This window comes from Oncorhynchus clarkii, chromosome 20, assembly GCF_045791955.1.
Source record: "Oncorhynchus clarkii lewisi isolate Uvic-CL-2024 chromosome 20, UVic_Ocla_1.0, whole genome shotgun sequence".
In the NCBI taxonomy this organism is placed as follows: domain Eukaryota; kingdom Metazoa; phylum Chordata; class Actinopteri; order Salmoniformes; family Salmonidae; genus Oncorhynchus; species Oncorhynchus clarkii.
The window spans coordinates 7,210,059-7,225,425 of NC_092166.1; the positions used below are offsets into that span (position 1 = coordinate 7,210,059).

The 15,367-nt window shown below is 40.6% G+C and overlaps 1 protein-coding gene across 1 annotated transcript in view; it reads left to right on the plus strand.

Moving 5' to 3' along the window:
• The window catches only part of LOC139375811 (E3 ubiquitin-protein ligase rnf213-alpha-like), a 67,580-nt gene that overhangs the window by 42,512 nt on the left and 9,701 nt on the right, over nt 1-15,367 (plus strand). Inside the window, exons 35-54 of the mRNA XM_071117688.1 lie at nt 1,844-1,979; nt 2,109-2,294; nt 2,451-2,581; nt 2,779-2,924; nt 3,081-3,290; nt 5,190-5,377; nt 7,494-7,614; nt 8,030-8,130; nt 8,261-8,440; nt 8,558-8,724; nt 8,872-8,974; nt 11,702-11,816; nt 11,962-12,169; nt 12,444-12,643; nt 12,861-12,983; nt 13,172-13,282; nt 13,957-14,199; nt 14,296-14,389; nt 14,918-14,952; nt 15,049-15,152. Coding sequence (XP_070973789.1) covers nt 1,844-1,979; nt 2,109-2,294; nt 2,451-2,581; nt 2,779-2,924; nt 3,081-3,290; nt 5,190-5,377; nt 7,494-7,614; nt 8,030-8,130; nt 8,261-8,440; nt 8,558-8,724; nt 8,872-8,974; nt 11,702-11,816; nt 11,962-12,169; nt 12,444-12,643; nt 12,861-12,983; nt 13,172-13,282; nt 13,957-14,199; nt 14,296-14,389; nt 14,918-14,952; nt 15,049-15,152 — 2,902 coding nt within the window. The remainder of the gene's footprint in view (nt 1-1,843; nt 1,980-2,108; nt 2,295-2,450; nt 2,582-2,778; nt 2,925-3,080; nt 3,291-5,189; nt 5,378-7,493; nt 7,615-8,029; nt 8,131-8,260; nt 8,441-8,557; nt 8,725-8,871; nt 8,975-11,701; nt 11,817-11,961; nt 12,170-12,443; nt 12,644-12,860; nt 12,984-13,171; nt 13,283-13,956; nt 14,200-14,295; nt 14,390-14,917; nt 14,953-15,048; nt 15,153-15,367) is intronic.

The following is a 15,367-nucleotide window of genomic DNA, read 5'->3' on the forward strand; positions in this document are numbered from 1 at the left end:
AACTAGAAACGTGAGAGGATTTGACAGCATAGCACCACTAAACTAGAAACGTGAGAGGATTTGACAGCATAGCACCACTAAACTAGAAACATGAGAGGATTTGACAGCATAGCACCACTAAACTAGAAACATGGGAGGATTTGACAGCATAGCACCACTAAACTAGACACATATGGGAGGATTTGACAGCATAGCACCACTAAACTAGAAACATGGGAGGATTTGATAGCATAGCACCACTAAACTACAAACATGGGAGGATTTGACAGCATAGCACCACTAAACTAGAAACATGGGAGGATTTGACAGCATAGCACCACTATACTAGAAACATGGGAGGATTTGATAGCATAGTACCACTAAACTAGAAACGTGGGAGGATTTTGACAGCATAGCACCACTAAACTAGAAACATGGGAGGATTTGATAGCATATCACCACTAAACTAGAAACATATGGGAGGATTCGACAGCATAGCCCCACTAAACTAGAAACATGGGAGGATTCGACAGCATAGCACCACTAAACTAGAAACGTGAGAGGATTTGATAGCATAGTACCACTAAACTAGAAACGTGGGAGGATTTTGACAGCATAGCACCACTAAACTAGAAACATGGGAGGATTTGATAGCATATCACCACTAAACTAGAAACATGGGAGGATTCGACAGCATAGCCCCACTAAACTAGAAACATGGGAGGATTTGATAGCATAGTGCCACTTGCGTCATGACTGCAACAGTAGGGACGAGATAAATTAATGTTCATCACTCATCATGTTTGGTCATCAGATGCTCCAAAAAAAGTAGCTAACTAGCTGAGTTTTTCCTTGTTGGACCTGTGTTTACAATGTATGTTTGTGTGGTGGTTAGTTTAGCTTTCTGTAACTTTGTAGCAAGTACGGTCTGCATGTAAAATATACATCCGGACACCTACACAACTGTCCCGTTATCTGATTTTTAATGCCCATTCTAGAATGCCCTTCTAGCCAATCAGAAACAAGTATTCAACAATGCTGTATAATAACTATGCTGCACACTGTAGTATCCCTCGATCATGTGTAGTACTAACTATCGATTGTTGTAGAAAACTATAGTAAATACTACAGTATTTTCCACACAAAAAACACTGTAGTAAATAGTACAGTAATGTCTGCAAAAACACAACCCTTTTTTTTCATCTATAGTAAATACTACTGTATTTAATTTGCATATTACCCTGCCCATTCCCCTCCCCATATCCCAATTTGTGCCACCCATAAGTTGGAAACCTGCATGCCAAGTATAGACCATATTTTGTGTTCCTTACAGGTTATACAAAAGAGCAGAAACTCTGAACTATCCGTTCAGACCCCAGTCCTACTTACCTACAGGTTATGGAAAATGTAATCTTTTAGTACTTCTCCAGTAGGTTTCCTCAAGGCGAAAGCCTGCACCTCTGTGTCAAAGATAGTAAAACAAAAACACTATTGTAAATACTACCGTAATATTTGCAAAAGCACTACAGCAAATACTACAGTATACTACAATCCACAAAAATGCTACATTCATTACTATAGTATTTACTACAGTTTTTCATTTACTACAGTAATTGATACTTTAGTTAGCTGTAAATACTGCGGTATATTACAGTCAAATCTGTAAAAACACTACAGTGAATAATATAGTATTTATACCATAATTTACTATAGTACTTTTCATTATAAATGGGCCCAAAATCCAAATATAGAACGTCTGAGAGGAACAATTATCTCAGGTCGTAACAGCAAACAAATACTGTAACTAAAGGTAACTGGCTTTTACATGAATGTATATGCTTGATCTCTGTATTGTGCCCTAAAGCTACGTTCCTGACAACCCTGAGAAGCCGCCTTCACACTCTACTGGAGAACCGTGAGCGAAATATCCCTTCCCCCAAGTTCTGGGTGTTAACGGAGGCGTCCAACATCGATGCTCTTCAGGAGGGGGGAACCTTCACGTATGTTAATCAATGATACTGCACTACTCTGCATATGGAAAATCTATAATTTCATTCATTTTCAAATGGTTATTTTGTCTTGTCATTTGTTCAGAAGTATAGTCAGTTCATACTGTATTTGTTCCACAGACAAACTCTATGGAAGAGAATCCAAGCAGTGGTCACACCCCTCTTGGCCCAGTTGGTCTCAGTCATCGACCGGGACCGTAATCTTGACCTCCTGCTGGACAGCAACAGTGGGGAGGAAGTCCGAAACCTGTGGCTGAAGATATTCGGCAGTAACGAGATGCTTGATATTCCTAACTTTGATCTCAAGTGAGTGATTTATGTGTGATGATACACAGACCGGATTAAGAAACCGATTGGACTGCCTGGAGTCCTTGTATGACAGTGTAAGGTTTTATGTAGCCTGTGTTGTGTCTCAGTGGAACAGGTAGATGTCACTGCTCACAAACTCCCCATTTCCCACAGTTCTGAGTCTAAGACCATCCTGGTGCAGAGCCATGTCACAGCTGAGAGGACCATGTGCTGCAAAATGCCCTTTAGCTGGAGGATCAGAGATATCCTGGACGAACTATTGATTCAAACTCAGCAGACCAGAGGTAAATAATTGAATGCCTTAATTCAGACTTTAAAAAAAATTAATAATAATTGAACAGTACATTTAGATAACAATTGTATAGCTTATGCAAATGTAATACATTATTCTTAAAGGTGAATTTCTTATCTCTCATGTGCACTACTTACAGTATTTGGTTGTATAAACTCAATCTTTTACAAATGTTTTTTTTCTTGGGAGGACGTGTCGAGGTGTTCTTTGAGAAAATCCCCCTTGGTCAGTATCTGGCTACATTGGGTGAGAAACTGCAGAGGGAATTTTTCCAAAGGTACCTGCAGGACTTCATTGCCATGACGATGAAAGTGGCTTCGGAGGCAGAGTTAAAGGTATGCCTTTGCAACATCATCATGTTTTCAATACATACAAATAGTAAAACAATAGGTTCCATTTATAGAAAGGTCCTTTCTATTTACTGTCAAATATGATAATAATATGGCTACCCATCAATTAGGTGATCCTAATGAATATATCTATTTTCCCAGCATCTGTGTGAAGCCCTGAGCTGCTGTGTGAATGAGCTCCAGAGGCGACGAAAAGCTCCAAGTGAAGAGATTCCCTCCCTGCCCCTGGTCCACACTGCCTACAACATGTACCGTACCCGTCTGCACAACCTCACCAGGATGATGTCGTTGCAACCACAGGTGGTTCCTCACCTGCAGAGAATCCCACTAATGAAGGACAGCCCAGAGATGGTAAGAATCACACTAGTGAAGGACAGCCCAGTGTAAGAATCAAACTAGTGAAGGACAGCCCAGAGATGGTAAGAATCACACTAGTGAAGGACAGCCCAGAGATGGTAAGAATCAAACTAGTGAAGGACAGCCCAGAGATGGTAAGAATCACACTAGTGAAGGACAGCCCAGAGATGGTAAGAATCACACTAGTGAAGGACAGCCCAGAGATGGTAAGAATCACACTAGTGAAGGACAGCCCAGAGATGGTAAGAATCACACTAGTGAAGGACAGCCCAGAGATGGTAAGAATCACACTAGTGAAGGACAGCCCAGAGATGGTAAGAATCACACTAGTGAAGGACAGCCCAGAGATGGTAAGAATCACACTAGTGAAGGACAGCCCAGAGATGGTAAGAATCACACTAGTGAAGGACAGCCCAGAGATGGTAAGAATCACACTAGTGAAGGACAGCCCAGAGATGGTAAGAATCACACTAGTGAAGGACAGCCCAGAGATGGTAAAAATCACACTAGTGAAACCCAGCCCAGAGATGGTAAGAATCAAACTAGCGAAGGACAGCCCAGAGATGGTAAGAATCACACTAGTGAAGGACAGCCCAGAGTAAGAATCAAACTAGTGAAGGACAGCCCAGAGATGGTAAGAATCACACTAGTGAAGGACAGCCCAGAGATGGTAAGAATCACACTAGTGAAGGACAGCCCAGAGATGGTAAGAATCACACTAGTGAAGGACAGCCCAGTGTAAGAATCAAACTAGTGAAGGACAGCCCAGAGATGGTAAGAATCAAACTAGTGAAGGACAGCCCAGAGATGGTAAGAATCAAAATAGTGAAGGACAGCCCAGAGATGGTAAGAATCACACTAGTGAAGGACAGCCCAGAGATGGTAAGAATCACACTAGTGAAGGACAGCCCAGAGATGGTAAGAATCACACTAGTGAAGGACAGCCCAGAGATGCTAAGTGCATATATTTTCCACACACTGCCACATTTAGTTATGAGAAATCAGATTTTTTATGTTCCAAATGTTTGTATAGAGCATATATGAATGTATGATAGTAGTTGAACATACAGTATATATGAATGTATGATAGTAGTTGAACATACAGTATATATGAATGTATGATAGTAGTTGAACATACAGTATATATGAATGTATGATAGTAGTTGAACATACAGTATATATGAATGTATGATAGTAGTTGAACATACAGTATATATGAATGTATGATAGTAGTTGAACATACAGTATATATGAATGTATGATAGTAGTTGAACATACAGTATATATGAATGTATGATAGTAGTTGAACATACAGTATATATGAATGTATGATAGTAGTAGGTTATCTACAGTATGTACTGTCAAAAAAGGGAGTACTCCCTGACGAAGGCCTTGCAGCCGAAACGCGTCAGATTTTTAAAACCTTGTTTCTATTGAACATGCCATACAAATAAAGCCATTTTAATGTATTATATGACTAGTGCCTTGGTCCTCCTTTCTTTTTGATGACCAATTTACCCCTTTTACCAAAGAGCACCTTCTGTCTACCAAAATGTACTATTGTGTACCTTAGTAGCGCTTCCCTTCCTCCTCTTTCTACTAGTACAGTATATACTGTACTGCCAACATGCTGATAGAAATGTCACAGTAAACATGTCAGTAACTATACCATGTTTCTTTCTCACTCCTCTGCCAGGTTTTTAATTTTTTAAATATTTTTTGTACCTTTATTTAACTAGGCAAGTCAGTTAAGAACAAATTCTTATTTTCAATGACGGCTTAGGAACAGTGGGTTAACTGCCTTGTTCAGGGGCAGAACGACCCTTGTCAGCTTGGGGATTTGAACTTGCTTCAGCCACCGCTCTAACCACTAGGCTACCCTGCCCCCCACAGGTTCTGGATGTCTATGCAGCAGTTGCCTGTGTTGAGCTCCTGGAACCCCCTGCATTGGACTCTGATGCCCAGTGCCAGGACTGGCTGAAGCAGGTGAAAAGACTGAAGGGGTCTATGGAGCTGGTCTGCTCCCAGAGAAGCCTGAAGCAGTATGGAGAGAGGAGCCGGGAACTGTTTGACTACATCTGGTGAGGGAAATGTCTCTTTGAAAGACTACACAAGGCCATTTGACTTTATTTTGTTTATAAGAAAGTCAATATGCATTGCGAAAGAGGTGAAGACCTTCACTGTATAAAGTTCTGAATTCAAGGTGCTAGTCCATCCACACATGTTGGAATGAAGTGGTAAAGCAAGCATATCCATGATATTCAAAACGCAATAACAAAACATATACAGTATCAGTCAAAAGTTTGGATACCTACTCATTGAAGGGTTTTTCTTTTCTTATTACTATTTTCTACGTTGTAGTATTAAAAACTATGAAATAACACATATGGAATCATGTAGTAACCAAATGAGTGTTAAACACATCAAAATATATTTTAGATTCTTCAAAGTAGCCACCCTTTGCCTTGATGACAGCTTTGCACACTCTTGGCATTCTCTCAACCAGCTTCACCTGGAATGCTTTTCCAACAATCTTGAAGGAGTTCCCGTATATGCTGAGCACTTGTTGGCTGCTTTTCCTTCACTCTGCGGTCCAACTCATCCCAAACCATCTCAATTGGGTTGAGGTCGGGTGATTGTGGAGGCCAGGTCATTTGATGCAGTGCTCCATCACTCTCCTTCTTGGTCAAATAACCCTTACACAGCCTGGAGGTGTGTTGGTTCATTGTCATGTTGAAAAACAAATGATAGTCCCACTAAGCACAAACCAGATGGGATGGCATATTGCTGCAGAATGCTGTGGTAGCCATGCTGGTTAAGTGTGCCTTGAATTCTAAATACATCACTGACAGTGTTACCAGCAATGCACCCCCACACCTTCACACCTCCTCCTCCATGCTTCATGTGGGAACCATACACCCGGAGATCATTTGTTCACCTACTCTGCGTCAAACAAAGACAAGGACAGATTTCCACCTGTCTAATGAACATTGCTCATGTTTCTTGGTCCAAGCAAGTCTCTTCATCTTGTTGGTGTCTTCCTGTAGTGGTTTCTTTGCAGCAATTCAACCATAAAGGCCTGATTCACGCTGTATCCTCTGAACAGTTGATGTTGAGATGTGTCTCTTGAACTCTGTGAAGCATTTATTTGGCCTGCAATCTGAAGTGCGGTTAACTATAATGAACGTATCCTCTGTAACGAGGTAACTCTGGGTCTTCCTTTCCTGTGGCGGTCCTCATGAGAGCCAGTTTCATCATAGCGCTTGATAGTTTTTGCGACTGCACTTGAAGAAACCTTAATGTCTTAAAGTAATGCTGGACTCTCGCTTCTCTTTGCTTATTTGAGCTGTTCTTGCCATAATATGGACTTGGTCTTTTACCAAATAGGGCTAACTTCTGTATACCACCCCTCCCTTGTCACAACACACAACTGATTGGCTCAAACGCATTAAGAAAGAAAGAAATTACACAAATTAACTTTTAACAAGGCACACCTGTTAAATGAAATGCATTCCAGGTGACTACCTCATGAAGCTGGTTGAAAGAATGCCAAGAGTGTGCAAAGCTGTCATCAAGGCAAAGGGTGGCTACTTTGAAGGATCTCAAATATAAAATATATTTTCGCTTTTTTTGGTTACTACATGATTCCATATGTGTTGTTTCATAGTTTTGATGTCTGTGTTTGTGTTTTGATACAATATAGAAAATAGTCAAACAAATATATGTATATATGTGTAAGTAATTGTTTGTATATATTATATATATTATTTATATATATATATATATATATATATATATATATATATATATATATTATATATATTATTTATATATATATATATATATATATATATATATATATATATATATATTATATATATATATTATTTATATATATATTATTTATATATATATTATTTATATATATATATTATTTATATATATATAATATATATTATATATATTATTTATATATATATAATATATATTATATATATTATTTATATATTATATATTATTTATATATTATATATATTATTTATATATTATATATTATTTATATATTATATATATAAATAATATATATTATATATATAATATATATATAAATGAATTAACTTTCTCATGATTCCATATGATATGGCTAATTCTTCCAGAATAAGTAAAGATTTGTCCTTGTTTGTTTTGTGTCTTTAGTAATCATTGGAACCGTATCTGCATCGTCTTTCTGTTTGTGGAACACATGCTGCTAGGCTTTGAGTCTGAGGAGAGGGCGCTCAAGTCTCTGGTCCTTGATCACACTCATACCTTAGGCAAAGTGAGTTCACATAATATATATTTTGTTATTTAAGTCAACATGCCACCGATTTTACATTTTGGGCTTTGTTTCTATTTATATATTCATTTCCATCCCTTATTTCAGGTTTAGCACCCATCACTTTTTAACTATGTATATGTGAACCTGACCTCTTGAACTATGTTAACGTATTGCAATTTTCTCATTACATTGAACGTTGTGCTTAAAGGATAAATTCAGTATTTTACAAGTGACTGTTTAAACTGTTCCTAACCCTGTAACTTCAGCTAACCTTTGACACCACTAGCTAAAAACCCATGGGAGTAATGGGCGACAACTGTGTAATTTACATAAAAATAAAAAATAACTGAAATCAACTCAATCGGTTGGATGTAATTTTAACTAATATGTGACTGCTAATTATCTCGTGTGGCAGATTCTGGCAAAAAACTCAGACGTAAAATCGGAGGAACCATTTGCGGCCATCATTACAATACTGAAGACTTGCAAGCAAAAAGCAAGTGATCTGATTTGCAAGTAAGTCTATTTGATATAATTTATTTAGTGTAAAAAGCTATTCATATTATATATCTACATTATTCGCTGTGGCTGATAAGCTGTATACAGAATTTGATGTTTAATGACGCCAGCTATTTTTTTTCCTTAGGTTTGGTTTCCAGTGCCGTGTGTGCATGGGGGAACCACAAGACCCGGTGGATCTGCCCTGTCACCACATCTTCTGTCTGACCTGTGTCAGAGGATGTCTCAACACAGGCCAAATGTACTGCCCCATGTGCAAACACGAACTACCAGATGACTTCCAGGTCAAAGTGTCTGAGGACATAAGGTGGGTGTGTTTTACCCTTTAAAAAACAACAAAAAAAACTGGATAGCCAATGATAAAGGACATGTCTTTCCCTGTAACCGTCTTATCTGTCTAAATCTGTCTATTATGGTTTTGCAGAGCTTGCATCACCCTAAACGCCCAGTTCAGGCAGAGTTGCAATGCGTTTTTCATAGACCTGGTCACTACTGTGTGCTTCAAGGACAACATCCCCCCATCAAAAGGTGTCATCCTGCACCTGTTGTCCTTCCTCATGGTCGAGACAGAACCCATCCCACTCATCAGAGGTACCCTCAACACACATATAGTGTTTAGATTCCGTTTGTTCCTGTATTCTTTTTGACATTTTAAGCATTTAAACAGACCGGAGGGAAGATTGTGGCTCAGTAAAATGTTTTTAATCTTTGTTCTGATTTGTATTATATTTGTTCCAGCACAAAGTCAGATACACACCAAAGATTTCTCACCATTTGATGAGTCTATGGACAAGAATCCTGTGGTGCGATCAGTGATACTCAAGCTTCTGCTCAAGTACACGTGAGTGAACCAGAAAATAAAGTGTTGTTTAAACACTATATATATACAGTGCCTTGCGAAAGTATTCGGCCCCCTTGAACTTTGCGACCTTTTGCCACATTTCAGGCTTCAAACATAAAGATATAAAACTGTATTTTTTTGTGAAGAATCAACAACAAGTGGGACACAATCATGAAGTGGAACGACATTTATTGGATATTTCAAACTTTTCTAACAAATCAAAAACTGAAAAATTGGGCGTGCAAAATTATTCAGCCCCTTTAAGTTAATACTTTGTAGCGCCACCTTTTGCTGCGATTACAGCTGTAAGTCGCTTGGGGTATGTCTCTATCAGTTTTGCACATCGAGAGACTGAAATTCTTTCCCATTCCTCCTTGCAAAACAGCTCTAGCTCAGTGAGGTTGGATGGAGAGCATTTGTGAACAGCAGTTTTCAGTTCTTTCCACAGATTCTCGATTGGATTCAGGTCTGGACCTTGACTTGGCCATTCTAACACCTGGATATGTTTATTTTTGAACCATTCCATTGTAGATTTTGCTTTATGTTTTGGATCATTGTCTTGTTGGAAGACAAATCTCCGTCCCAGTCTCAGGTCTTTTGCAGACTCCATCAGGTTTTCTTCCAGAATGGTCCTGTATTTGGCTCCATCCATCTTCCCATCAATTTTAACCATCTTCCCTGTCCCTGCTGAAGAAAAGCAGGCCCAAACCATGATGCTGCCACCACCATGTTTGACAGTGGGGATGGTGTGTTCAGCTGTGTTGCTTTTACGCCAAACATAACGTTTTACATTGTTGCCAAAAAGTTCAATTTTGGTTTCATCTGACCAGAGCACCTTCTTCCACGTTTGGTGTGTCTCCCAGGTGGCTTGTGGCAAACTTTAAACAACACTTTTTATGGATATCTTTAAGAAATGGCTTTCTTCTTGCCACTCTTCCATAAAGGCCAGATTTGTGCAATATACGACTGATTGTTGTCCTATGGACAGAGTCTCCCACCTCAGCTGTAGATCTCTGCAGTTCATCCAGAGTGATCATGGGCCTCTTGGCTGCATCTCTGATCAGTCTTCTCCTTGTATGAGCTGAAAATTTAGAGGGACGGCCAGGTCTTGGTAGATTTGCAGTGGTCTGATACTCCTTCCATTTCAATATTATCGCTTGCACAGTGCTCCTTGGGATGTTTAAACCTTGGGAAATATTTTTGTATCCAAATCCGGCTTTAAACTTCTTCACAACAGTATCTCGGACCTGCCTGGTGTGTTCCTTGTTCTTCATGATGCTCTCTGCGCTTTTAACGGACCTCTGAGACTATCACAGTGCAGGTGCATTTATACGGAGACTTGATTACACACAGGTAGATTGTATTTATCATCATTAGTCATTTAGGTCAACATTGGATCATTCAGAGATCCTCACTGAACTTCTGGAGAGAGTTTGCTGCACTGAAAGTAAAGGGGCTGAATAATTTTGCACGCCCAATTTTTCAGTTTTTGATTTGTTAAAAAAGTTTGAAATATCCAATCAATGTCGTTCCACTTCATGATTGTGTCCCACTTGTTGTTGATTCTTTACAAAAAAAATACAGTTTTATATCTTTAGTTTGAAGCCTGAAATGTGGCAAAAGGTCGCAAAGTTCAAGGGGGCCGAATACTTTCGCAATGCACTGTATATGCAAAAGTATGTGGACACCCCTTCAAATGAGTGGATTCGGCTATTTCAGCCACACCCGTTGCTGACAGGTGTATAAAATCGAGCACACAGCAATGCAATCTCCATAGACAAACATTGGCAGTAGAATGACCTTACTGAAGAGCTCGGTGACTTTCAACGTGGCACCGTAATAGGATACCACCTTTCCAACAAGTGAGTTTGTAAAATGTTTGCCTTGCTGGAGCTGCCCCGGTCAACTGTAAGTGCTATCATTGTGTAGTGGAAACGTCTAGGAGCAACAATGGCTCAGCTGCGAAGTGGTAGGCCACCAAGTTCACAGAACGGGACCGTTGAGTGCTGAAGCGCGTACCATGTAAAAATCGTTTGTCCTTGTTTGCAACACTCCACTACCGAGTTCCAAACTGCTCTCTGGAAGCAACGTCAGCACAAGGACTGTTTGTCGGGAGCTTCATGAAATGGGTTTCCATGGCCGAGCATTCCGCACACAAGCCTAAGATCACCATGCGCAATGCCAAGCGTCGGCTGGAGTGGTGTAAAGCTTGGACTTTGGAGCAGTGGAAACGTGTTCTCTGGAGTGATGAATCATGCTTCATCATCTGGCAGTCTAACCAACGAATCTTAGTTTGGCGGATGCCAATAGAATGCTACCTGCCCAATGTTTAGTGTCAACTGTAAAGTTTGGTGGAAGCGGAATAATGGTCTGGGGCTGTTTTTCATGGTTCGGGCTTGGCTCCTTAGTTCCAGTGAAGGGAAATCGTAACGCTATAGCATACAATGACATTATAGACGATTCTGTGCTTCCAACTTTGTGGCAACAGTTTGGGGAAGGCCCTTCCCAGAAGAGTGGAGGCTGTTATAGCAGCAAAGGGGGGACCAACTCCATATTAATGCCCATGATTTTGGAATGAGATGTTTGACGAGCAGGTGTCCACATACTTTTCATCATGTAGTGTGTCACTGCAATGCTGCTGTAACCAGCAACGCAATTCAGTTTGTTTCAGATGTTATCAAACATTTCACTGAAAATGATTTTTTTTTTGTTGTTGTGTGTTTTTAGCTTTGATGAAGTCAAAGAATATCTGCAGCAGTATTTGACATTGATAGAAGAGAGCAACATTCTAGAGGCTGAAGATAAAAATGAACTTTATGCGCTCTACATCAACTGCCTTGAGGTAGGATCTGACAGGATTTCACCCTAAATCAATGGAGTGCTATCACTATTCTATTTGTAAAAGAGGTCTTCTAACCTCAACGGAACTTTCTGGATAAATAAAGGTTAAATAAATAGAATAGATGTTTAAAACGGTTTTTCTGCAGGACTCCATGTTCGACAGAAAGCCACATGAATGCCAGAAGCCTGCAGACCAGCAGGCCTACCTGCAGAAAGAGACTGAGTTCTTGAGTCACTTCCTGGACTCTGTCACTGCGTCGGCTGAGACTGTCACAATAGAGTACCTGCAACAGATCGCGAGGGTCCGTCTATGCCTGGACACGGCTGCACACTTGCTCCATAGCACACAGTCTGGTAAAAACACTCAGTCAATATGGCGTCGCGAATTCTGATCCTTGTTGCTTTACAAATTGTGCTTGTTGGTGTGAATTAATTATATATATATATATATATATATATATATATATATATATATATATATATATATATATATATATATATATATATATATATATATATATATATATATATATCTTTTTTTTTATACGGAATGTTTTATAAGGAATACTTGCAATCACTTTGACTGACTGATCCAATATCTGTCCTCGGTTCCTCATATTGTGTGCAGGGGAATGTGAAAATCGTCAGGATGCGGTCGAGGAGTTCCTGTGTGCTGTTAGGAGCCTGTGTAAGGAGAGTAAGAACGACTGGTACAGGGTGTACCTGATCCGCAACATCAGCAGCCAGCAGGGTGTAGAGTATGTCCAGAGAATGCTGAGGGATACAGAGACGTACAGGTGGCTTTTTCCTGAAGAGGTGCAGCAACAGGTACATCACAGGGTTTCATGAAACGTACATACAACCCCATTTTTTTTTTAACTGTTGAAAATCCCCCATTGATCCTGTTTTCTGTCCTCTAGTGTTTACAAACATGTTTCTAAAGTGGGACCTGAGTGGGTTAGATACAACGATGTGTATTTCCTAGCTAGTACTGTGAAGGACGATGTTATAGATATCAGGGTCTCTTCCATCGTCTTGCATGCAGAATGAAGATGTTGGCCAGATGGACCAGTATCTCGTCTATGGAGACGACTACCAGGTTATCCGCGAGGCTGTTGCCAAAGCAGTACTAGAGGACAGTGTGCAGGAGATTGAGGATACCTGTCAGGTATTAGTAAACTCCACTAAACTTAATACCACTGTATGTAATGTGTGTGTGTATTAGTTTTATTACTGTGTGTGTGTGTGTGTGTGTGTGTGTGTGTGTGTATTCGTTTTATTAAAACTATTTCTAACCTAAGATTTTATGGATGTTTGGTGAATTTGTCCTCAGCTTTGTGTGTTGTTTTGTTGTAGAGATGTACTGCACCTGCAAGGAGGCGGACCTTGTATATCCTGCTGGCTCTTTTCAGAGAAGTCACCAGTCTGTACCGAGCAGCCAACACAGGCCTCCACCCCACCCCTAAGGTAGGAACACAGGCCTCCACCCCACCCCTAAGGTAGGAACACAGGCCTCTACTCCGCCCCTAAGGTAGGAACACAGGCCTCTACTCCGCCCCTAAGGTAGGAACACAGGCCTCTACCCCACCCCTAAGGTAGGAACACAGGCCTCCACCCCACCCCTAAGGTAGGAACACAGGCCTCCACCCCGCCCCTAAGGTAGGAACACAGGCCTCCACCCCACCCCTAAGGTAGGAACACAGGCCTCCACCCCACCCCTAAGGTAGGAACACAGGCCTCCACCCCACCCCTAAGGTAGGAACACAGGCCTCCACCCCACCCCTAAGGTAGGAACACAGGCCTCCACCCCACCCCTAAGGTAGGAACACAGGCCTCTACCCGCCCCTAAGGTAGGAACACAGGCCTCTACTCCGCCCCTAAGGTAGGAACACAGGCCTCCACCCCACCCCTAAGGTAGGAACACAGGCCTCCACCCCACCCCTAAGCTATACACATTGGACCACCTCCTTCAACTCAACATCCGAGGGAAAACTGTTAGCCCACAACTAACGATAGAGTTGGCAAACTATTCCGATTTTGAAGTTACAATAGTTATACTTTGAAATCTATTTATATTTGTAGACTTCAGAAAATCCCAATTACACTTATCCAAAATGTCTGACTTTGTTTTACTCCTCCAGCAATGCAAAGCACTTGAGGACTTCATCGAGGGATCAAGGTACCTACATCGCAGGGAAGTGAGGGACTTTGCCAAAGAATTGGTTCACAACAGGATGGGAGGACTGAGTGTCCTGGCAGACCGGTCCAGTGTGGAGCACACCCTTATAGAGCTGGCTGTCCACATGTCTGCTGTGCTGCTCACTGGGACAGAAGGGCTGCTCACACCTCTACAGCAGCTTGGCCTGTCTCCCAACAATATGCTGGTATGATTCTCATCAGCACCTGTCAATATCTTACATTGACTTTCTCCTTGTTGACTGTGGGAGTTGTCTTTTATCTGCTTATGTCTACCCCAACAGAGTGCCTTTCTACCCACAATGCCTGAGGACATGCTGGCTGTCGCTCAAAGGCTTATAACACAGAATAAAGTGGATTATGGACTCTCCTGGTACTGTAAGTACAGACATTTTGAATCCTAACCTGATAAACGCTTGTACTGTAACTTGAACTTTGAGTTAATCATCGTAGGTACACCTCTGTGAAATGTTATTTGTTAACATCGTGCTACAGGAAGTGTTTAGACAGTAACTGTGTTGTGGATATCTACCGTTGGAAATTGATTGTTATTTTCAGATTCAGCTAATATAATTTTGGGTCAAAAACAATAACATTTCTGTATAAGCTCAGTTTTGACTCGAATCTCAACAGCTTGTCCGAATGGTCACCCCTGTGGATATCTACCGTTGGAAATTGATTGTTATTTTCAGATTCAGCTAATATAATTTTGGGTCAAAAACAATAACATTTCTGTATAAGCTCAGTTTTGACTCGAATCTCAACAGCTTGTCCGAATGGTCACCCCTGTGTTGTGGATATCTACCGTTGGAAATTGATTGTTATTTTCAGATTCAGCTAATATAATTTTGGGTCAAAAACAATAACATTTCTGTATAAGCTCAGTTTTGACTCGAATCTCAACAGCTTGTCCGAATGGTCACCCCTGTGTTGTGGATAAGGTAAGCAAAGTTCTTCATGTAAAATTGCGTTAGTTTTAATATTTTATGTTCGTTAGCTAAGCAAACAGCCAACTGATTTTACCCACTCTATTGCAGTGTGGTCAACCCACCCATAAGGCAAAATGTCTAGAGTGTGAGGCGGAGATTGGAGGGGAGAACCATGTTCCCTTGACTGGTTTCCAGAAGATGGAGCTACAGCAGTAAGTCAGCTCTCTCTAAGAGCCCGACATTGATATTACTGCCAAAGCATCAGAGTAGGAGATCAGTTTGGCCTTTAAAATTATACTAAACAAAAGACAGGAGGGACCTGATCCTAGATCAGCATTCCCACACTCTTAGAAAAATGGTTTTTCATCTATCCCCATAGGATAACTCTTCGAATAACCCTTTTTGGTTCCAGGTAGAACCCTTTTGG